Source organism: Patiria miniata, unplaced genomic scaffold (genome assembly GCF_015706575.1).
Source record: "Patiria miniata isolate m_02_andy unplaced genomic scaffold, ASM1570657v1 HiC_scaffold_7, whole genome shotgun sequence".
In the NCBI taxonomy this organism is placed as follows: Eukaryota; Metazoa; Echinodermata; class Asteroidea; order Valvatida; family Asterinidae; genus Patiria; species Patiria miniata.
In genome coordinates this window covers 5,656,186-5,679,727 of record NW_024037074.1, presented here as the reverse complement: position 1 = coordinate 5,679,727, position 23,542 = coordinate 5,656,186, and the positions used below count along the sequence as shown (strand labels likewise).

General features: G+C 40.6%; 1 protein-coding gene across 1 annotated transcript; it reads left to right on the top strand.

Moving 5' to 3' along the window:
- The first annotated feature begins 3,204 nt into the window (after positions 1-3,204).
- On the top strand, positions 3,205-16,879 carry LOC119745531 (membrane metallo-endopeptidase-like 1). The gene is made up of 22 exons (XM_038221925.1): positions 3,205-3,649; positions 3,838-3,945; positions 4,290-4,448; positions 4,959-5,042; positions 5,387-5,604; positions 5,921-5,992; positions 7,162-7,227; positions 7,566-7,682; positions 7,989-8,054; positions 8,383-8,519; positions 8,993-9,215; positions 9,726-9,824; positions 10,247-10,324; positions 11,735-11,844; positions 12,303-12,364; positions 13,132-13,183; positions 13,359-13,426; positions 13,820-13,950; positions 14,190-14,255; positions 14,609-14,695; positions 15,230-15,306; positions 16,442-16,879. The coding sequence occupies exons 1-22, from the start codon at positions 3,514-3,516 to the stop codon at positions 16,539-16,541; spliced, it is 2,316 nt and encodes a 771-aa protein (XP_038077853.1). The 5' UTR covers positions 3,205-3,513; the 3' UTR covers positions 16,542-16,879.
- The last annotated feature ends 6,663 nt before the right edge of the window (positions 16,880-23,542 follow it).

Below are 23,542 nucleotides of genomic sequence, written 5' to 3'. Positions count from 1 at the left end.
CACTGGTAACCGTGTTCGTAACATGAACAGTATGAACGGAACATAATAATTCTAGAAATGTACTTCTGTCAAGTTGTTTTTATTAAATTAAATGCATAGGGCCTAAGATCATTTGTATTTATTCCGGAACTAATCTACATTATCAAAAAGCTTTATACTTGGATTAAAGATCGTTCTGGTACTAAACACTGCATGGCTTGCTGCCATTAACGACAAAAAATGTAGGTGATTTTCCAAAAGATCAGTCAATATATTGACTTATTTTGACAGAGTGCTATCGACGAAATCGTGTTTAGTGATCAAAACTGTTGGGCATGTACTGAGCTGTAACGTCAACACGTTTAGGCTTAAACATTCTTCTGTGGAATTTGAGTGATGTTTGGAGAGAACAAAATCCATGAAAAGCAAAAAATGATTCTTTATATAATATTCCTTAAAATATTTACAAATCCTCTTTTACCCTGTAAATGGCGTCTATTATACATCTTCCGGAGGTAAAAAAAAATGTAAAAAAAAATCTTGTCAATGTCATCTTGTCAATGTCATCATTTGCTGATGACATTTTAAAAAATATAATTGAAAAAAGATTTTTCGAAAATGTATGTTGTAGGCCTATTTTGTATTCACCATAAAAATTGTTTACACTGTTTGCAATTTAGTCATGTATCAGGCGCGGATCCAGGAGGGGGTTGGGGGTTGGGGTTGGGGGGGGGGTCTTAACCACACCCCCAAATCTGTCAATTCTTTTCTTCATAGAAATATCTTAACAATAATCCGAACCCCCCCCCCCCCCCCCCCCGCTCTGACACCCCAAAAAGTTATACTGGTAATATGTCCGCCTGTGCACAAAACACGGACAGAGCCAGCTTGGTTAAGTGCTATTTTTACACTTTTATGTAATATAGGGTAAATAATCGTCGGATTTGAACAGCGCACCCATTATGGTATGGTATGGTACGAGCCCCCACCCCCCTCCCCCACTATTGATTTTCGGAGGCCAAGTGTCCGGAAAAAAACCCCTGTCTACATTTCAATTTTTTGCTGATGAAACCCCCTCCCCTGGAAAACTCCCGGATCCGCCCCTGTTTTTACATAAGTAGCATTATAATTGTAAGGATTATTTTTAGTTGTGTATGCAGTATTACCAGGGTTTATGCGAACTTACGTTTTTACATGCAATGTAAAGCTAAAGGTCCCATATGTATTATTGATTATTTTGTATTATGCAGTCATTGTAAAAGCGCCTTTGTGTTCCACTATAGATACATGACTCCGAACTCTATTTTTTTCAAACACCTGAAGTCGTCATTAAAAAAGTGTATTATTGAATTTAAATTCGCCTCTTTCGTAGCTAAAGTCATACATATTCAATCAAAGTAAACTACTAAAAATAGCACGTACATTAAGCACAACCCAAAAACTCATTAGTTTGAAATAACAAACAGCATAAAAAGGGTCACCAGAGGCCTGGGGTATTATTCCAATGACTACGAGGTTTCATAATCTGTTCTATTGTTTCAATATATCGAGAAGTGATGACCGAGTACCGGGGCCTGCTGTGCTCAAATGCTTCCACGAAAAGTTCAAGGCTATACCTCGAGTTCAAGAAGGAAGAAATATATACAACTTCAAAGAATGCCTTTGGCTCCTCATAAAATGTCAGTTGCTGTACATACAAGTCTAACTGTCCACGAGCGTTGTAATTTTAATGAATTAATGGATTTACACATTAATAGGCTCCTATATTATATCATTTCCCCTCCATGGTTTAACTGATAACAATCAAGTCAAGATCTTGCATTTTAGACAAACTTATGTACCTTCACACCAAACATGGAGGAACCCAGGAAGGTTCTTTTCTCCATGCACCAACGTACCCACACATCTGATACCATTCTAAAATCGGCATTTCTCCAAAGATATCGATACTGACGCCAACATTTTTCCAGAATGTAAATCTTCTAGTACCAGTAGCGAGGTCATAAGTTCGTTGCTCCTGGCTCCATGGTTCCTTTAACGCAGCGGTATCGAATAACATCACAGCCACAGCGGGAATTGTTCTTGCAAGATGTTGATCGCCATCTAGAAACAGCTGATGTACCCGGTTGCTAGCATACAACATATACATGTAGTTCAGTGTTTGGTTGTCTCAGGAGCCGAGGTACATTGTACAGTTCAGCAAATCGCAATTTGGCTTAATTTCTAGTTCACATCACAGAAAAGGGATTTCTTGTCATGAGTTACAATTATAATATAAAAAAATGTGTATTTGGTTGAACAATAATTCTAAAAAAAAAAGATGATAAGGACTGCTGCAAACTCTCACTGAATTGATCTGAAATATACAAATCTAAATATTTAGGCCTAATGCGGCCTGACGTTTTCTTAACAAGGACAGAGGTACAAGAAATAAACATGAAGAGACTCACAAGCATGCAGGGTTGGGAGGAGAAACACAGAAGGGATTAATAAGAATTTCCATAATAAGATTTAAAGGGGCCTATGTTCTTCTCAACAGGAGGAACAAGAACATTGGTAGAAGTCCCAGGCATGGGGGGGGGGATCGAGCGCTTCCCCGGAAAAGCAACCAACTAAAAAAAAGGAGAAAAAAGGGAGAAACAAAAAGGAGAAAAAAGGGAGAAACAGAAAGAAACAAAAAGTCATATTGCTGTTAATTCAATGGGTGGGTGGGGGGCAAATGTCCCTGCACAGCCTCGAAAAATGATAAATCGAGAATATGCTGGAAAGTACAGGGATTTAGGGGAAATGTGCTTTGGCCTCCTCTAGAAAAGATCCTGGCGACGCCCATGGTCCCAGGCCCCAATCCACAAAACCACCACCTTCCGTTCCAATACTGTAGTTAACATTTCCTCCTCATCCATATCTGACGCTGAACATGAACTTTCCTCCAAGGTCTCCACTTTTGTCCCGCTGCCCGTACCGTGAACCAGCCTTTCAGCTTAGTCAAGATCTCACGGATTACTACCCTATAGATCCGTCTCCGTGAGTTGTTTACTTGATTCTCACCCATGTAATGTAGGTGACCCTTCCGTGTTAACAGTTCTTGGGTAACACCCCCTCCCCCCGGGAATGTGTACCAGCCCCCGAAACATATGTGCAAGTTGTCAGTTCCCAGGTCACTAACCCTGATAACTCCCCCACAGGACTCGAAATAATCTCCCAGAGAGGAGCGTTTGGAACTTTCAGCACATGGACGAGGCCCACCGCCAATAGAATAACCGCAGTATAACTACATATGCCTCAGGCCTTGAAGTTCACCGGCGCATTTTGTCAACAGATACAGCAGGTGCATGGATGACATGCGATCACGTGACCAGCTATCAAAGAAAGCTCACAAATTTCTTTCCCCCACTGACTGTAGGACTGCACTTATCGAGTCTTCCCACGTTGAAACTTCGTCTGGGAGTCTCATACCTCCCATACCACTACCCTAACCACGCCTCTCTCCTCAACTTCTGCCGAGCAACGAACATCAATTAAGGATAACCCACCATGGAGGACAACCGTACAGCTTCCAAGGCTCAGCTGGCGCTCGAGGACTCTGTCGCCTCCAAGTCGCCTAGCAAGATCCCCCTCATTTTGGTGGGAATTTTCGCTGCTACCACCATCGCCTTAACGGTCACCACAAGTGAGTAGAGATCGAGCATTTTCCAGGGTGGGGTGTTTAGAAAACCTAACAATATTCATAAATGAATGAACGTTTGCGGAGACTGTATGAATAATTTCTCAACTAAGAGAATGGTTCTGAAAAGAAGCTCACTGTACATGTATACGTTCGTCTTCAGAATTGAAGATTTTGTTTACTTTTTTCCCCAGTTGTTTTCGCACTACAGAAGAACGACATTGCCGCCGAACTGGACGAATTGAAGGCAAATACACCACTGGATCGGGAGACGTGCACGACGAAGCAATGCTATGACTCGGGTAAGACAGAGATTTGATGCCCATGCTCTTTATCTGAATGACCAGGTCGTACGGGTGACAACATACACGACGCCAATTACAGGTCCTTTAAACTGTCGCCTAACAGTTCAGAGACCGCAATGACACATTGTCGAAAAATTATGAACTAATCAACCGGCCTTGTTTTCACCATACGATGTATTTTACTAGTGAGAAAAACTTTCAAAATCCCGAAATCCCGATCAGTATTAATAATGGGGTTTTTGTTTCCTATAATCAAAGTTATGAAAGGAAATGGGAAACTCGGTAATCAAAAGCTCAACTCGTTCTACGTCTTATATCGTGTCTTCTCTTTATTTCTACAGCATATGCATACCTGAGTAATATGAATCAGAGCGTGAATCCCTGCGATAATTTCTTCGAGTACGCCTGCGGGGGCTGGAACCAGCGATACACCGCGCTGAACCGGACCAGCTATTCTACCATCAGTATACTGAAAGACGGTTTGACAGACAAGTTTAAAGGTATCCCATGCCACTCATGTCATCGCCATAGTCCTTTTCATGGATTTCGTCACTGTCACTGACAATGTTATCGTCAGCATATTAATTGTCGTAAAATTAACACCGTCGCCATTGGCAGGTCATCGTCCGTGATCTTGGAAACTATATTGGTTATTGCCGTCGCCATTTTTCACCGTTATCAGGGCATTTGTTTTCCTGTCATCGACATCGTCACCTCCTTTTTCATCGCCATCAATGTCTTAATCAATCCCACTATCGGTTCTTTTTCCAACGTCATTAATGTCGTCATAAAGAATTTATTGCGACAATGGCAGCACCGTCGAAAGTTTGACCCCACGGTTGCTATATAAGTCAGTCTTCTACTTGGAGACATCCTCATCGACAGTAGCGTCATCAGTAAATATCGTCACCGATCCAGTGTTATCATTGTCATTTTTTAAAACTGATTGTATGGGTAAGCTGTTGAAGAATTTGTCATTAAAACTGCCATATTGGTCATTTGGTTATCAGTTCTATTTGAACGGAGTGCCGTTGCCGGCGAACCCTTGTCGTATCACATCGTAAGGAACGACTACCAGTCTTGCGAAGACATGGGTAAGTTGTCTCATCCACAAGGCAAAGGAAGGAAATCTATGGATTAGCAGTTTGGCTCAATAAGAAACGAAGCACATGCAAATTACGAATTTTGTCTTTAAAAACAGAGTGACTTTTGCTTGACAACTTGTTACTAACAGAAGACCAATGACAACTTCTATTAATATCAACGCCAGGCTGTACTCACACAGAGATTTCTGAGACGTCTGTCGTTAGTAGTTGATATTTTTTCGCAGCATCAGCCCTTCGATTGAACTGAGGTATTTCTATATACCGGTAGTTATTCAGTTATTTAAAGATTATAAGTTTGACAGTCATTTTGAGACTTCAACATTAACCAACAGACACCATCAACGAGTTGGGAGCTAAACCTCTAACGGACGTGCTGACTTCGCTGGGTGGCTGGCCGGTGCTGGGGTCTACCCCTGCCGGCGGTAACTGGAACGCCACCACCTTCGACTTCGAGAAACTCTGGGCCGATATCTGGGGCAAATACAACATAGTGTTTGTGTCCACGGGGGTGTGGCCCGATCCAAGCAACGCGACCAAGTACAAGTTGTATGTAAGCTCTTATAGGATACACACGCTTTAAAACTTCCTGGTCAAGTTCGACCCGAATTCAGGGCTCGATTTGATCAGGTATTCTTCCGGGTCAGAATGGCAATTTACTCTATATGTTATAGAGCAAATTGGGGTCGAGCGGCGAATGTAGAGTCCTTCTGAAGAAGAGCCTGAATTCTTTTCCCTGTGTGGGATGGGTTGCAGCTTATGGTTGTAAAGAACTGATGACGCTGTCAATACGGCAAAATGGTTCATCCTGCCCCCTGTGTTCATTATTTTTGTTGTAACGTTATTTGTAATATTTTTTTTCTCATCAGGCGAGCACTCCGTATTTCGTGGTACCAAAGGTCGGCATCGAGAAGACGCACTGGCAAGATGTGAAGACTCTGGTACTCTCTTAATTCTAGAGAGTGAAAATTCACTCCATTCGAGTGAAGATTCACTCCCACAGCAGGCGCGGTTCTACGGGGGGGGGGGGGGGCTGGAGCCCCCCCAAATTAGACGTTTTAGAGTGAAAATTCTTCAATCGTAAAGATCAAGGTTTCATTCGAGCTTCGACTGAAGTGGTTCATTTTTCAGATTATGTCAATCGAAAATGAGAGTGATTTTCACTCTAAAACGTCTAGTCCCTAATTTCACTCTTTGGAATTTAGAGAGTAAGGAAAAGCCCGCGGTTTGCTATGACGTGTTTGTATCGGAGAGATTCAATCCAAACAATGAAAACGCGAATCAAAATGAGCTCAGATTGCTTCAGATGCTGTGGTGACTTTTAGTTGTATTGTTAAAATAGAAATGAAGCAGTCTTTCCATTAGCACGTAATATAAGCCGTATACGCATCGGACACAATGCAGACTGAAAATACGTTTGAAGAAGCCGGCCGAATAACGATGTGTTTTGTTCATTTATTCATTCATTCATTGCATTCATTCATTTCTTTTATTTGTCTCAAATCGTGGCCCGGAGGGCCAAATTCCAAAACACAATTACATTATAAACAATTATTTCTAAAAGCGATTAAAACTTGCGTAATACAATAAAAAAAAGAGTAAAATACTAGGCAGGCAATACATTACAATTGTATGTAAACAAACACCACATAACCAGGGAGACAGAACTATTCAAGAAAGGTGGGACAACATGCAGCCCCCCCCCCCATTGCGCACAATAAAATCACACAGAGCCGGCGTTTAAAATGTTAATGAAGTAAGGGACTTTGTTGGAAGCGCTTGGTTCTAATAGGGAGTTGAGATATGTGGTTACTGTTCCTAAGGTTTCTACCACGACTTGCTAGCCTCGTAGGGGGGAGTAAGTGAGTTGTTCTTGAATTAGCACCAAGTGCTTTTTTAGCAAATTTTAAGCAATGTCCTACTCTTCTGCTATCTAGTGCATTCAAGTTACATAGGTTGAGCGCATCCAAGTATGAAGTGGACTGATTCATTTGGACTAATATTTTACGTGCAACCGTCAGTTAGTTTTGTCTACAAGCCACAAGTGTTACGTATTCCCCATTCTTTATGATAACGACATTAATTTCATTTGTTTCATTTCTTCTTCCAGATTGACGAACCAGACGATTCTGAGGAATTGGGGTTGAAGATTCTTTTGGATGAGAGTTATTCGAAGGTAGGTAGGCCTAATGAATATCCCTTTTCCCCTTCCATACGCATCAAACAGCAGCCTATCTGCGAGCACGTTGAACTCTTTGATAGTCATAAATGATCATGGCGGATGGCAAGTTTCTTCAAATTCCGTTTGGCACGGCCCCCATGCTTGCATGTTGGTCTTTGGCAAGCACATTGATATAGTGTTACGAGGGCGTTCCCTCCAAATTGCCACGCCTGCGTCCCGTCATCGACGCACTATTCAGTGCAAAGTGCACAGTGAAATTGTGCCAATATGTTGACATTTTGGACACTGTCTTCATTGCTTCATTTATTTGTTTCACCAATATTTTCTTTCAGGAGAGGAAAGCGTACCTCCAGTACCTGATCGACATTGCCGTGGCTCTGGGCGCAGACGAGACAGTAGCGAAGGAGGATATGACGAACCTCATCGAGTTCGAATCGTATATGGCTAACGTAAAACATTCGTGGAAATTCGTCATCGATTCTTTCCTTGTCAATTTTTTTTTTGTAAAGGGCAATTGGATTTGAAAATTGGCTTTATTTATTTCGAAACCCCCCCCGTATCCAATTTACACATCTTGCAGCCTACATAGACGTATTTTAAGGGTGTGGTATATACTCAATCGTTATGGTGTTTATAGATTGTTATATTCTATTCTCGTAAGTATAAAAATGATATCTACGTAGATGTTCAAAATGTATAAAAGGTAAAGAAAGTACAACATTTTAAAATTATTGCGTTTTATTTTTTTTCTGCAGTTGACTACGTTGCATCCATACGATGGTCCCATTGAAATCACTCTCAAGGAAATTGGAATGGATGTGGTAAAGATTTGACATTATTGCTTCGAGAGTTGGTCTCTTTTCCAGACTTTCTGTTGTTGTTGACGGGCTTTCAATATAAAGATACATTTCATACAAATATCTTGCTATATGAGCCGTGTTCAGGGCCTAGACGTAACAAAGACGAGTTTCTCAAATAGTTTTAGTTTTGAGACAGTTAATATATAGTCAGATCCTTATAATTCCTTAAAGATACAAATCAAGACAACTTGTAAATATTTATTAATCATCACATTTCCATATTCCTAATTATCATCCAACAACATATTTACAGTAACACTGTCTGCTAAGTCTGTAATTTTTTCCCAAGATCAACTGGACGCGTTTCTATCAACTAATATTGCCGGCAAGTGTCGACCCAGGAGTTACAGACGACGAGCCAATCGTCAACTACAGGCCAGACTACATCAGCAACGTTACCATGTGGCTCAAAGACCAAGACAACAGGTGGATAAATAATTAATATAGGAAAAGGACCATCCTAATCTAGATTTCATTGAAAGAATTCATTGAAAGAACTTTGAAAGTTACACTTGAATGTTTTACCATTAACATCAAATCCTACTACCGTCGTTGTTTTGCCGAATGCTGCTTGCTGGGCTATTAAATGGGACTGTAGCGGTAAAGTCTTAGCAGCATCGATATTTTATGTCGATATGTGAAACAGGCCCCGTGACCTATTGGATTGTGGTTGGATGGGGTGTGTTATAGAAGAGCGCACAGATGTCGTCATTATAGCCTTAATATATTCTGCGATACAATTCCTGCGTATTTCTCGTATTTGGAGACTTATCGCTCTCCATTATTCTTCGGAACATCCCATCTGATATCATACCAGGAAGGAATAATCATTTCTGGAACCAAATCTTGTAGAAGGAAACTTTGAAGAAAGCTCAGAATGATTTTTCTTTCCCCGTCAGGGTCAAGGCCAACTACATGATTTGGCGTCTGGTGAGTGAGACGGTCCCCTTCCTGAACGAGACATTCCTAGCCATCCAGCGGAAATACCAAGGGGAAGTGAACAAAACGATGTCTCCTACAGCTTGCTGGAAGACATGCGTCAACAACGCCAAAGACCAATACCAGTATATCAGTGGTAGGATGTACGTGGATGAACACTTCACTGAAGAAACGAAACAGAAGGTATGGACAGCAAAGAGCAAAAAGTAGATTCAATGGCGTCGGTGTAAATAATCTTTTTCTCACGTTCACTCGGCAGCAACTCTATACAGGGTTTATACAAATACGTGTGTGTAGGGCAAAACCCAATACTAAACTGACATCAACCCGACGCAAATTCTATCTTATGAATAGTTTCATTGCGGTACCCGCTGCTAGCGGCTGCTATATCTAATTCGCACCAGCCAGCCGACCCCGGCAAGCTCAGTGGTCGAGTGGTCAGCGCTAATATAAGCAGGAGGTCGTGGGTTTGAGTCCAACCCGAGTGATTTTCTCAGAATCACTCGGAGCAACACTGAGTATTCAGTGTTTCTAAAATACACACTATATTCAAAGCGAGAAAAAGCATATTCCGAATACAAACCTTTGTAAATATCAAGTAATTCAATAAACTAACGTTGAAGGAAGCAATTGTAGACGAATTGTAATGAAAAATGAGCTACTTTTGTTTAAAAATCTGTGTTCCACCTGTAGGCGTTTGAAATGGTTCACAATTTGCAGACAGCTTTTAAGTCCTTGCTAAACACGAATGACTGGCTGCAGGAGGAAGACAAGGGCGTTGTGGCTGAAAAGGTAAGGTCAAAGGTAATCAAGGTGACGTTCGTAGGTCAATGGGTCGTTACGAAGAGCAAATGTCAGCAACTTTTGTTTGCATTAAAAGGATGCTAAAGTAGTTTCACAGCGTAAGATCCGTGTGAGTCATACCACAAACTGGTATCCGTGCTGTGACTTTCTCCTAGGAGAAATAGTCAAGTTTTGAGAAGAACAAGAAATATCCAACCAAACGTTTTGGTCACTGTGGTCCGAGCAAAATATATATCGGAACCATTTCTCTGTGAATTCTCAAAAGTATTTACCCTGACAAGCCCCAAATCACTTTGAAATAAAACTCAGGCCCTATATTTACTGGCTTTAGTTATTTTGATTAAAAGATATAATGTTATGGAAATGGAAAGTAGAGATTTTCATTGAATTTGTTATTATTATCCCCATAGGCAGATGCTATGGAGATTGCAATTGGTTACCCAGAATGGATCAAAGACAACGCTAAGCTAGATGCGAAGTATGCCGATGTATGTAGCAATTGGGTAGTGTTAAGCCCGGTTCATACTTAACGCGAAAGCGAAAGCGGAGCGAAATTCGTGACGTCAACAATACATTCGAAGCGCGTCCACCATTGTTGACGACATGAATTTCGCTTCGCACATGCTTTCGCGTGAAGTGTGAACCGGGCTTTAGGTGAAAATAATGTTAAAGAGGTTGTGGAATGCTCGAAGACATTTCCGTCATTTTTTGATATATGTAGCCTAAGGTGTGATAAAATAAAAACGACTATTGTTTCTGTCATGAAATGAGTACACAAAGGGTACTTTTGAGAGCTATTTTTCAGGTCCTGTTTCGACCCGAACGTGCAATTTGTGTAAAAGTCGTCGTTGCTGGCAGCAAACAAAACACAGTTAATAGTGACGTAATAAACAGGACTCGTTTATGCTACTCTGCATCGGGAGTCCTGTTTATTACGCCACGATTTACTGTGTTTTGTTTGCTGCCCGCAACGACGACTTTTACACAAATTTCACGTTCGGATCGAAAAAGGCATGACAGGACTTGAAAAACAGCTCTCAAAATTACCTTTTGTACTCATTTTATGACAGAAACAATAGTCGTTTTTATTTCATCACACCTTAGCCTACATATACCCGAAAAATGACGGAAATGTCTTCGAGCATTCCACAACCTCTTTAAATTTCACCCAGGTGTATGCTTCGGTGCCAGGGTAACCGAGATGCCATCGTGCATGTTTTCGCAAAATATAAACGAACTTTGGATTAAGTTGTAGCGTCACTCTCTCTGCATGGCAATGGCATCATAGCTACATAAAAATAATAATGTGTGGTGCTTATAATAGCGCTTGATACCAAAGGTATAAGTGCTTCACAATTGTTATCCCTGTTCATCAGGGTATGAGATCATTTTCTGCAGCAGCTCGAGATCAGCGCAATAATATGGTCTCTACCTTCACAGGTACCCTTTCATATACTCCTGGGTGGAGAGGGACAATTGTAGTAAAGTGTCTTGCTCAAGAACACAAGCACCATGTTCCAAGTCATGGTTTGAACCTAAGTACCACGGCACATGAGTCGAACACCGTAACCATTGGACCATAGTTTCCTGAAGAGGGTTGCCTTCATTGTACTTCATTGGAGTCTATAGTCCCTAGATGGCAAGTTGTGGTTTGAGTCTGTTTGCTCTCCTTTTTATATGGAATCACCCTATTTATTTAATCAAATTGAGGGCTACACCTATATTATACACATACTCTTTCGCGTTGTCACCACGTGGCTTGACAAACTCTCACCCTTTCCAGTATGTGCGTAGATCGCATTGTGGTACTGTATAAAGATCACAAAGAAAAAGGAGGTCTTCTTTTATCCAAAAAGAAAAGATGACTGTTATGCGATTGTCTCTTTCTCTGCCCAAAGCTGACTGCCACAGACGACGAGTATTTCCAGAATAACCTGAGATACCGCGAGTGGCTATCCCAGGGTGAATTGGCTCGCTTACGTGAAGACGTGAACGACGATGATTCAATGTGAGTAGCTTTTGAATGTTTTGATTTTAGGAACATGTACATGTATAAGTTTCCAGTTGCACATATATAAGTTTCGAGATGCACGATATCAATTTCATGATCCTTTTTCGCTATGAGTAACCTATGTGTAGCTTTTTAAAGAACCAGCGGTCTTCTACAATTGCGAAGTCTACCTTGGGTTGTGCGTTGGCTTTCAGTTCATTAATGAGCTACTGTATTTTTTGACCTTGGTATGAAATACTTAAACAAAAGAAAACGATTATTTCTATATTTTCCCATTTGTGTTTGTTGGGGTGTTTGTTTGTTTGTTTTGTTTCCATCTGTAACATATACCTGTGCACAGATATAACGACCAATGTATATGTTAAACAATCAATACATTCATAAGGTACCAATGGGGGTAACATCCTTTTTTAACATGTACATTTTTACGGCGATGAATTCTGTTCTACTCCTAGGTGGTCTACGGTTGGGCCAGTCGTTCTCAATGCTTACTACTGGGCACACAGAAATGGAATTTGTAAGCTATCGATGCCTTTCTTTCATACAGCAATTGGACACAGACGACAAACCCACATCGGCCACCAATCATCAGCCATCATTATGCTAGGCCATCAGACACAACAACACACAACCTACGATCTCGGCCAAAATGGTTGGGACACTTCCTGGGCCTGCCACGGTCACCCACTCCCCCGTTCCCCAGGTCAATGTTGTTCTCTCCAGCTGATGGAGCACACACCGCGCAATGAGAGACAACATTGAGCGGGGCCGGGGTGTCGGGAGGCCCAGCGAGATTTGGCCAGGATTGTAGGCATCATTGCAGCAACACAACTAAACAACCCGTCTAGCATGCCACATACACTCTAAACCATGTTTTTCGATCATCCTTTTTCCGGGTGAAAAATGACACTTTTCCGGGTCAAAATGACACTTATGAGCGTCAAAATGAAGAGTGTAATTTTTGACCAGGAAAAGAGTTGAGCCAAAATAGAACTCGGATTCTGGATCAATCTGACTCGGATGTTTTTAGAGGGTAGAAACGAAACACTTCATAATTATATTCACCAACCCATCTATATTGCATATGCCTATATTCCCTCTCTCACTTATTCAGTTTGCCAACCATTGAAACCCCCCCAAAATAAACTTACAATTAAGTCATACATTACCCCCAACTAAACCAACCCTTGTAACCCACCAAGAGAAGATATTGGCTGGATGTGACCAGTACTATCCGTCCGACAATAGTCCGACTTGACCGTCCGACCGTTTTTTTATCTATAGTATTCCCAGCGGTCACTCTTCAACCGCCTTTCTACCACAATGATCTTCCCTGGTAAGTAACAAACACTGCAATCTTCTGAATTCTTCCCATTACAAAATGAAGTGAATAAGTGAAACTGTAAGACCCACAGCAATTATATACGCCATGTAGCTTTAGTTTCTCAACCCACCGTCGGGTTAATCTTCTCATTAAACCAATTAAACCAGTTTTCTTTATTGTATTTCAGGTACTCCAATTATGGTGGAATCGGTGTCATCATTGGGCACGAGATAACCCACGGTTTTGACAACCACAGTAACTTAAGCCTTTAAAGTCAATTAAGATTAATGATACAATTGGCTAACTCTGAGTTAATTTTTACAGAAAGGTCTGTATTTTAAACCATAAGGAGACTATTATTATGTCGTGCAAAGGTTACTTTATACTAGATATCGAGGTCCCTATCATGCACTAAAAAGATCCGTTCAATGTGGTATTTCCGGTTCTTTTATATAACTTTCTTTTATTTGATCTTAGATTTAGCTGTTATTATAAGTCGTACGTAAGGTTGACGACAATCAAATAAACCTAACTGTGATGAGAATACTGTTGACGAAATGACGTTACAGATTCTGCAAGCATTATGACTCACCGATTGATGGGAGGTCGCACTTTCCAAGACACTTAGTTCCAATTCAATTTTCACAGGAAGAAAGTACGACAAAAACGGCAATAGAGTCAGCTGGTGGAGTCAAGAGTCCATCGACAATTTCATCGACAAGGCGCAGTGTATCGTCGACCAGTACTCCAAATTCGTCATGCCGGAAAACAACAGACACGTAGGTTTCGGTTTTGTGTTAAGCCTTTTCTTGAGTTTTACTGTTTAACAGCGCCTTTCTATTGTGGCCGCCATAAATATTTAAAACAGGCAATCGGATGATGTTTTGTCAATGGTTTTCCGTTTTCTTTAAAAAAAAAACCACAAGGGAAATGACTGGTTGACCGTTTGAATCATTGTAAATGTACAAATTCTCCAAAATCTAATATCTTTTGTTTATTATTATTGTTTTCATTACAGCTGAACGGGGACCAGACGCAGGCTGAAAACATTGCTGACAACGGAGGCCTGAGAGAGTCTTACAAGGTATCATCAGCATGCATATCATTGTTAAAAATTATATTCATTGTTAAAATTTTATCGTTGCAATTGTATTTTGTTTCAGAAGCCATCTTCTTAATTGATAATCTAAGAAATTTAAGGATATTTGTTTTTCTCCCTATCGGCATATTGGTCACCAATATTAGGGCACTCATCAACTTTCCTGTTAAGATTCCCTTGAGTAATGCACAAAATGAACGTTCAGGGAAATTTTTTTGCGGAATTTTTGCGGGATTATTTTCGAGATGAATCCTTTAATTGCAACCACTCTTCTTAAATATCGTCACGTTACTGTATGGTACAATATTCTTTCCCCCAAAAAATTCTCTTGCATCAAGGCCTACATGGACAACATACCCAAGCAACCTCGTCTCCCCGGCATTGACTTCACCGAAGAGCAGATGTTCTTCCTGTCATATTCCCAGGTATACAATTAAAACTGATCCATTCAACCCCGCCCACCTGCCCACGTGCGCATGCCCAGTGCTACGCTGGGCGTGTCACATGCGAATGCACGCATATATATCAAGGTTGTGATTGGTCAATGGGGCTTAGTGCTTCAGTCTATTATCAATTTTTCATCATAACACACAAACCCAACCCCAAAATTGATAAATCCAAAAAGCAGAGTTTCTTGTTCTTCCCATTATTTTGGTGATTTTCAGCTCCTTATAATTTAGAAACTGATTCTCGCTCCTATTTACAAACCAGTCCCTTCAAAATTATTTTGAAGTTTTTAACATCATGAACTTAAAAAGTATTTATTGTCTCTCCCAGAAAGGTTTCATACAAGGTTGGACAATGACCACAGAGGCCAATATGATGAAAAACACGTCCAAAATTTGGCTAAACTCAAGTTTTTGCACTTATCCTTCTTTAATGTACAATAAAAGTTTGAAAAATGAAGTATCGTGCAACAACTTTCATGAAAAACCCTTTATCAATTTCTTGCATTCAAGGTATGGTGCAGTGTGTTTACACCAGCGGGAGCGGATGACTACATCGACAATGATAGGCACAGCCCTGGCCAATACAGGTATGTCAGGTGTTTTCAAAACCTCGGGCTCATTGACCGTCTTGGCTTCAGGCGTTTTTGAATCCCTGTCTCGGTTAAGCTGGGTCAGTACAGGTCATGTTCTGCTTGAGATCATTAACATCTGTAATATTGAGGTCACAGGTTAAGACGTTTCCATTATTTTGGGTTGGACTTGAACAGTTTCTGGAGCCACACTTGAAGACGAAGCCCGAGTAGATGCCTTGATTAGAAAATGGCCCTAGTCTTATTAAAATGCACATTACGATGACATTCTGCAAAATGTGAAATCGTATAGGCTGTCAAAGGCTTTGTTTTAAAAAAAAATGCCAAAATGATGTACTCGGCCCGGCTCTCTAAATTCAAGGATTTGTACCAGGCGCGGATCCAGAGGGGGGGGGGGGGGGGGGGGGGGGGGGGGGGGGGGGGGGGGGGGGGGAGTCAACCCCCCCAGCTCTGTCAAAAAAAAATATTCAAATTCATAAAAAAATAAGTCGAACCCCCCCCCCCCCTGCTGTGACACCCCCCCCCCCAAAAAAAAGAATTATACTGGTATAATGTCCGCCTGTTCAAAATACGGTACACCATTCTGTAATCTAGTGTTAACAATTGTCGCATTTGAACAGCGCCCCCCCCCTCCCAGGTTTTTGATTCTACGGAGGCCAAGTGTCCGGAGAAAAAAACCTGTGTACATTTTCTGATTTTTGTGTAGATGAACCCCCCCCCCCCCGGCGAAAATTCCTGGATCCGCCCCTGTGCACATGTCATAATCAAGAAATTATGTGTCAGTATTTGTTTGACATAATATACCAGACTATTGAAAGAAAGAGCTCAACTGGCGCAGCTTTAAACAGTTATTTTGTGAGAACACTCTCAGGTTTAAAAGTTCAAGCAAAGAGAGAAAAAAAAAGTCACTTTGGCAAATCGAACTTCAAACCGAAAACGTGAATAACGTGGCAGCACTTTTCTGATACAAGTACATGTATAGGCCTATACCAAATAAAAAGGGATAACTTTATCTTAAAAATGTATCAATTCTATAGTGCATTAAATCAACCGTAATCAACCATTTCTATACAAGTCCTTTAAAAAAAAGAAGATAACTCCATCTCGCCTTATCTTTCTCGTCCGCTGACAGAGTCATCGGTGCGCTTCAAAACAATGAGGCGTTCAGCGCTGCATTCAACTGTCCGGCTGGAAGCTATATGAACCCGGACGTCAAATGCAAAGTCTGGTAGCCTTTGAACTTCCTCCAAGAATAGACGTCATGTAGCGACCATTTTAGAGGGCATTATTTGTTATAACAATGAAGGCACAAAAGGCCCGTTCATGCAAATCGCTGTAGCAAAACATAGCCATTGTCCTCTAAGATGGTTGCTACGCATAGAGTCTATGGTGGTGAAATGTTCATCGTATTATTCATCATTTGTAAAACATCAAAATTGAAAAGCAAATTATAACTTTCAACAGATTGTCTGATTGGGTTGAAACTTAACATTGTCTATTTTTCGGTTCGTTCATCGGTAATCGTGTTCGTAACATGAATAGTATGAACGGAACACAGTAACTTTATGTACTTCTGTCAAATTGTTTTTTGTTTAGTTACAGACCATGTTGGATCATTTGCATTTATTCCAAAATTAACCTACATATATTTTTATGAACAAGCTTTATACTTGGATTAAAGATCGTACTGGTACTAAACACTGGATTGCTATTATTTTAAGACTAATACAAAAATGTAGGTGCTTTTCCCAAAGATCATTTAATACATTGACTGATTTTTAGACATAAACAAAACTGTTTAGGTTGGCCCAAAACGTTCCTCTGGACTTTGTGAAGTGTTGGGAACGAAGAAAATGCATGAAAAGCAAAAGTGATCCTATAAATTATATGCATTTAAATCTTTATCCTATTTTACCCTATCTTCCGGATATCAAAAATGAGTCAGATGTGTAAAAAAAATGTTTATTTACTTGTCTTGTCACTGTCGTTATTTTCTCATGATATTGTTTTTCATGATTTGATTAATTGTTTTATATTGTATTCATCATGAAAAATTGTTCTCTGCAATTTAGTCATGTTTACATAAGTAGCATGAACAGGGGCAGTTGTTTTGTAGTATAGCTCGTACAATCATGATTTCGCCATTAAAATGGGGCCGGGAATGTACCAAGATAGTGTGATCGATCATGTTCCGTACATGACTCTGAACTTCATTCTCTCAAACACCTGAAGTCTTCATCACAAAATATTGTATCATTGACTTTTCATTGGTCTCTTTCCTAGCGTCATACATATTTAATTAAAGTAAAGGACTAGTATTACATTTAGGACACCCCCCAAAAAAAACCCACCAACACCAACACCAACACCAACACCAACACCAACACCAACACCAACACCAACACCAACACCAACACCAACACCAACACCAACACCAACACCAACACCAACACCAACACCAACACCAACACCAACACCAACACCAACACCAACACCAACACCAACGACAACAACAACAACAACAACAACAACAACAGTGCGAAATAATACGTTTCTTTGTTTCTTCCCAACACCACTATAATTGGGTCACCATGAGACATGGGGTGTTATTCGACTAACTGTAGAATGAGGTTTCATAATAATCGCCTGTTCTATTGTGTCAACATTATCGAGAAGTGAGTACATGGGACCGCTGTGCTAAACAGGCTTCCACGAATTAAGTAAATTACAAGAAAAGTTCAAGGCTATACCTCAAGTTCAACTAAAGAAAGAAGAAATATATACAACTTAAAAAAATACCTTTGGCTTCTCATGTTTTCAAAATGCCAGCTGCTGAATATGTTACTTTAACCATAGAGCACGAACGTTTAAGTTTTAATTAAAATGACAATGACAAACGGTAATGACATAAACATCACTTTTTATATGTACTTTTCCCCCTTCATGTTATAACTGAAGACAGCAACGTCAAGATCTTGTTTTGGGGACAAACATTTCCACCAAATTCACCAACACAGGCTGATACCAACCTAAAATTGGCATTTCTCCAAAGATATCGATACGTAGGCCTGTACTGCAGATGATCAAGTGTTTCCCAGACTGTAAATCTTCCGGCAGTAGCAAGGTTGCGAGCTCGCGTTCCTTTAACGCGACTGGGAGACGCGTCGCTATGGCAACGGTGTGACCCATCAAGCCCCACCGGGACGACCCAATGAACTTGAAGGGTGATCCTATCGAATGACATCACAGCCAGTCTGCACAGCGCGATTGATTCTTACAAGATGTTCACATTGAAATTATAGAAACAAAGATTGTAAATATCTGTTTGCTGCGCATGTGTGTAGTGTTTGATAGTCTCAGGAGCTGAGGTACATGTACATTGTACAAGCTCAGCAAATCGCAGCAGGTGGCTTAATTTCTAGTTCACATCCTAGAAAAGGGAATTTCTTTCAATTGAAGTTTGAGAAAATGTGTATTGGAATAAAGAATAATTCTAAAATACCCCAGAATGTTTATTGACTTACTGTTATCAGGATATAACGATTGATAATGGACAAAATTAAATGAATGGGACATTAAGAGACAAAACAAAACAAGAACGAATAAACGGAGTACATAAATATCCCGTTAATGTGCTTATAGTGACTTGTCTATGCTTAACGAATTCAGCACCAGACAAGTAACTTGTAATTACGGAACGTCACGGTGTACATGTAGGCCTTTCTTGTAGAAACAGCCATTCGAGTTGCACACAATTACCGGTACCCTCTTCTGCCCAGTGTGCTTTTCATGTTGCTGTTTGGCCGTCTATGCGTCCGTTGCCAGAGTCCAGTGAATCTTCTCATGTGCATCATCTTCAAGCACGTCCAAGATGACAAGGGGAATTATTAATAAGGCACCGGCCGCGATGAAATAGACCAGCCAGTTGGTAAGACGTGCGTTGCTCGGGAGAAATTGAGGCAAGAGTGTGAGTAGGAGAAGAGAGGTAAGGGAGGTATGAAACAGACGAAGAGATTCAGTTTGGGAAGACTCAACAAGTGTTGTCTTGCAATGCTTGTGTAATCAGTGGTAGTTGATGTGGAAGATCGACCTCTGCTACATTGGTACACTGTAAAAACTAGTGTTAATTTAACACCATTCGGTATCTATATAGGACAACACCAGTAACATTTAACACCAGATGGTACTATATAGATACCAATGGTGTAAATTAACACTCCAATTTTTGCAGTGTAAGTAGAAGTGATTGTATATAAAGTTTCATACTTCCTATTGTCTAGACTAGAGTTGGCTTTTCAGTTTTCACATCAATTTCCAAGAACATCGATTGCGCGAACACCGCACATTTCTTAAAACTCACTCGACTTCGCTTCGATTGGGTCGCATGGGTAGCCAAGAAGCGCGCTCCGAAGTTCCCGGAATTTAAAGGGAATATTGCGTCCGATGCAATTTTATGTTATTATCCACAGGGGGGGGGGGGGGGGAACCAAAGAAAAGAGTCGATTGATGCGCTTTAGGTCCAAGGCACGATAATTTTAAGCGACATAAAACCTGACCTAAAAATCTTTCGTCTCAGTCATCAATATTCGACCGTTTGCGAGGCAACTTGTAGACAGCGTATTGCACGGAAAAGATATATTTGCTCATGATGATAACAGAAATATTTATACAGCAAGCCTATAATTGGTCATGTTCTAGTAATTGTTTTTATAGACCTTCAGATTTCAAGGTCAAATTTCATGGAAAGAATTCAAAGCATTCCAAATAACACTTCAAATCGGTCCCCTTTTAACAAAGTCAATAAAAACCACACTTTAAGCGGTAGTGAAGCATTGACGGGACAATAAACTTTTCTCTCCGTCATGAGAGGGCCGAGTGACCCACATTTATGGTTGTAGGAATAGAATACAGAGTGATGAGTCAAAAAGAAAGTGACCTGTGTGACAATTGTCCTATCGCCGCTTGCGAGTTGGCCACGCCCCTTGAATGATTCTTGCACTCAAACAAAACTTGTTAATTGGGCTTTCATATTCCAGAACTTTTTTTAAGAAAATGGTCCTGCCATTTAGGTATCTTTTTTTTACTCACACCGTAGAAAAAGTGATTTAGGAAAAAGACAAAATTAATATTAAGATTGCAAGACAATCCAATTTAACGAATCAAAGACAAAATTTTATTTTCTTAACCATATCCTCATTATTTTCACATCCCAACGGTGGGCAAAGTCTATTGCTAAAATCATTTTTAAATCATTAAGCTGATCAAACTAACGCCTAACCTAAAAAAAAGTATTATGCAGCTGGAATGTTCCTTGACCTTGCATACGTCAGAACTCTAAACACTATTATTTATATTCACAAAATAATATTGAGTCACGCTTTTAACATTAAGCGGTACAGACATCCAACCATACCAAACAAATTCAAAGCCAAGGAGATGAGCTCCATAATCCATACCTCAGGAAGGAACTAAAATTCACCTCTTTTTAACGAAAGGTTATTTTTCAATTTTCGTTGTCCCTACTCCTTTACCTCTTCACTATCTGTCTTTGTCAAAAATTTAAAAAACTCATTTTCTCGAATCATATTCATAAATTGAAATTCCATTATTTTGTGAATTAATATTTAGGCCTTGTCTCACTCTTGTCCTGTCTGTCTCACGTATTGTTTTGTTTGTCCCTTGATCGTATGTTTGTTCATAGGTAAGGGCACACAAGCGTTCTGCTTAACCTTATACCTAAATGTTGTCATTTAATTTCACACTTTATAATTAATCACTGTGTACATAACTATCAAATATTATACTAGTGACTTTTTCTAAAGTATACGTGTTTGTACATATAAATAATAATTGTAATGAATGACATCTTGAAATAAATGTTACTACTACAAAAGAATGGGAACTTAAAATGAGAGTTCAATATCAAGGCCCTCGTGTTGTGTTGAGTTTGGACTGTTTGAAAGACGTGTCAATTAAGTGCATTCTCCTTGGTCGTATTTTAAATAGGAACTTCTTCCAGTGCAATGATAACTTTAAATGGGAAATTGTGAAGAGGCGCTTATATACAAATTGAAATTGTTTTCTTCATAAAATTGAAAAGATAGTTTAAAGTTGTAACTTTCTACAAATGTACACTTTGTTTGCTTAAAAGAGATAAATCCTTGTTGATGTCATATCCATACATCAGTCAAAGGTTCCCTAACAAACCAACGATTGTCAATCCCGTTCAGTCTTAGATTTCGTCTCTTGTTTTCAACAAAAGCATCTCGAGGAGTGTCTTGGTTTCGTTGCATCTCCACGTCTCCGATTCGCACGGTGTTTCGCTTGCAACACAACACGAAGTTGAGAGCTACCGATGTAGCGAGAAAACTGACTGCCGCGATCGCGGCGATGAACCAGGGGAAACACGGGTTGGCTGAGAGGTCAGAGAGTCGTTTTGTGGTCTTCTCCCCGCATCCTTGAGGATCTCCGTCTCGATGGCTTGGCAGGGTCGTAGGGGAATCGGATAGTCGTGGTGCGCTTGACGTGATGGGTGGACCGCCGGGAGTGGATACTTTGCCGACACGGATCGGGCCGATGCTGCATGTCCGGAGTCTATTAGGGTAGTGTGAGCTAAACATGACGCAGTTAAAAATAACTCCGTCGTGAGTCTGATTTGCTCGAAAGATGAAACTCTTCGTGATCATGTCTTCGGTCTCCTCCGTGGACAACTCGTCAGGTGACACCGCCCTGTCCTGTGAAAAGATGGAGAGGGAGACCGCAGGATACCCTTTCGATGTTGTACAGTTTAGAGTGATATCATCACCGATGTATGCCAGCACAGGTCCGTTTGGCGAACACACCGGATTCGGCTCCGGAGGAAAGGAGAAGACTGTTAATTCTACATTTGACACGATGACATCCTGCTGATTGCGGACTATTTTACAGCTGTAAACCCCTCTGTCCCTTCCGTCGACCGGGGAAATGGTCAGTTTCAGTGCTTCGTCCCGGACGACGTCGTCTCTGCTAGGCAGTGGGATGGATTCTAAAGTTATCCGGTCAGATGGAGCGATGACTTCGGTACCGTGCTGCCAGATGACCGAGTACCCCGCCGTCTTACCGTTGGTCACGCATCGCAGAACCACCGTGTCTCTTCCCTCCTCCAGTCTGTTGAGATCACCCTCTTCACCTGCCTCCTCGGTGGATATCGTGACCGTAGGCTCTCCTGATACACCATACGCTTTAACAAGACAATGCAGACTGATTGCAAGAACAAACGCTCTTACTCGCATACAAGTCATTTTCATTTTCGGCAACTGCATTTCTGATCACCTCTTGTGCAGTCGAGATCCGTCTTTGATAATGAATCTCTCAGACACGCGTCCGGACTCTTATAGAACTCTTGCACGACACGCCATATGTTGGTAAATTTATTGGTTACTTTTCCTGGATACTCGTCGTCATTCCCAGAGGTCCAGTGAAAGTAACGGAACTTTGTTTCCGGCGGCGCAACCCACAGCGACGATGTTTGCCGTGATCATATGCAGAGGTCATGTTTACGTGAGCTCAGAACTTGTGACGAATCGGACTTTTAAATAGAAATGACGCCAATAATTTATAGGGCTCATATTTCCTAGTAATATTGAAGCCGATATGAATAGCATTCAGAGAAGGATGGGAGTGCTTTTTAAAACTTATCCGGGAACTCATTCTATTAATATTTTGAAGAAAAAAAAACAGTAAACTTTCATTGCACAGAGATGAATGAATTAGAGCAACAGTAAAAGATCTGGATACGAGTGTGACATTGTAATGCCACGGGCAAGCGTTGACCGCCCCCAGTTTACTGTAGTTATAGTGATCATTGAAGAGCCCATTCCTTTCGAAATGCTGGTTATTATGAGAATCCATTTAATAGACATGTTCTCCCGATATCTTACCCAACTAAAATCAGTACATACTACAGGAACATGGTAAAATAATAGACTAAAAAAAAGAGAAGCGTCAGAAAAAAAAGATCCCATCAAAACTCGGAAAAATTTGCCCAAGGGTGAGGCAGACTACGGCCAAGTCTAGACTAAACTTGCCAGTCATTTGAAAGTAGACTGGTAAATAAAAGTGTACTCAGAAAATATCCTCGAGGCGATTTCATTTGATTTATTTGCTGATTTACAGACAGTTCTTGGCACTTTCCTTTCTGTTTTTTTTTTCACAGCGTGTAATGCAGTGACATTCTGTTGGGAAAACTTTAATC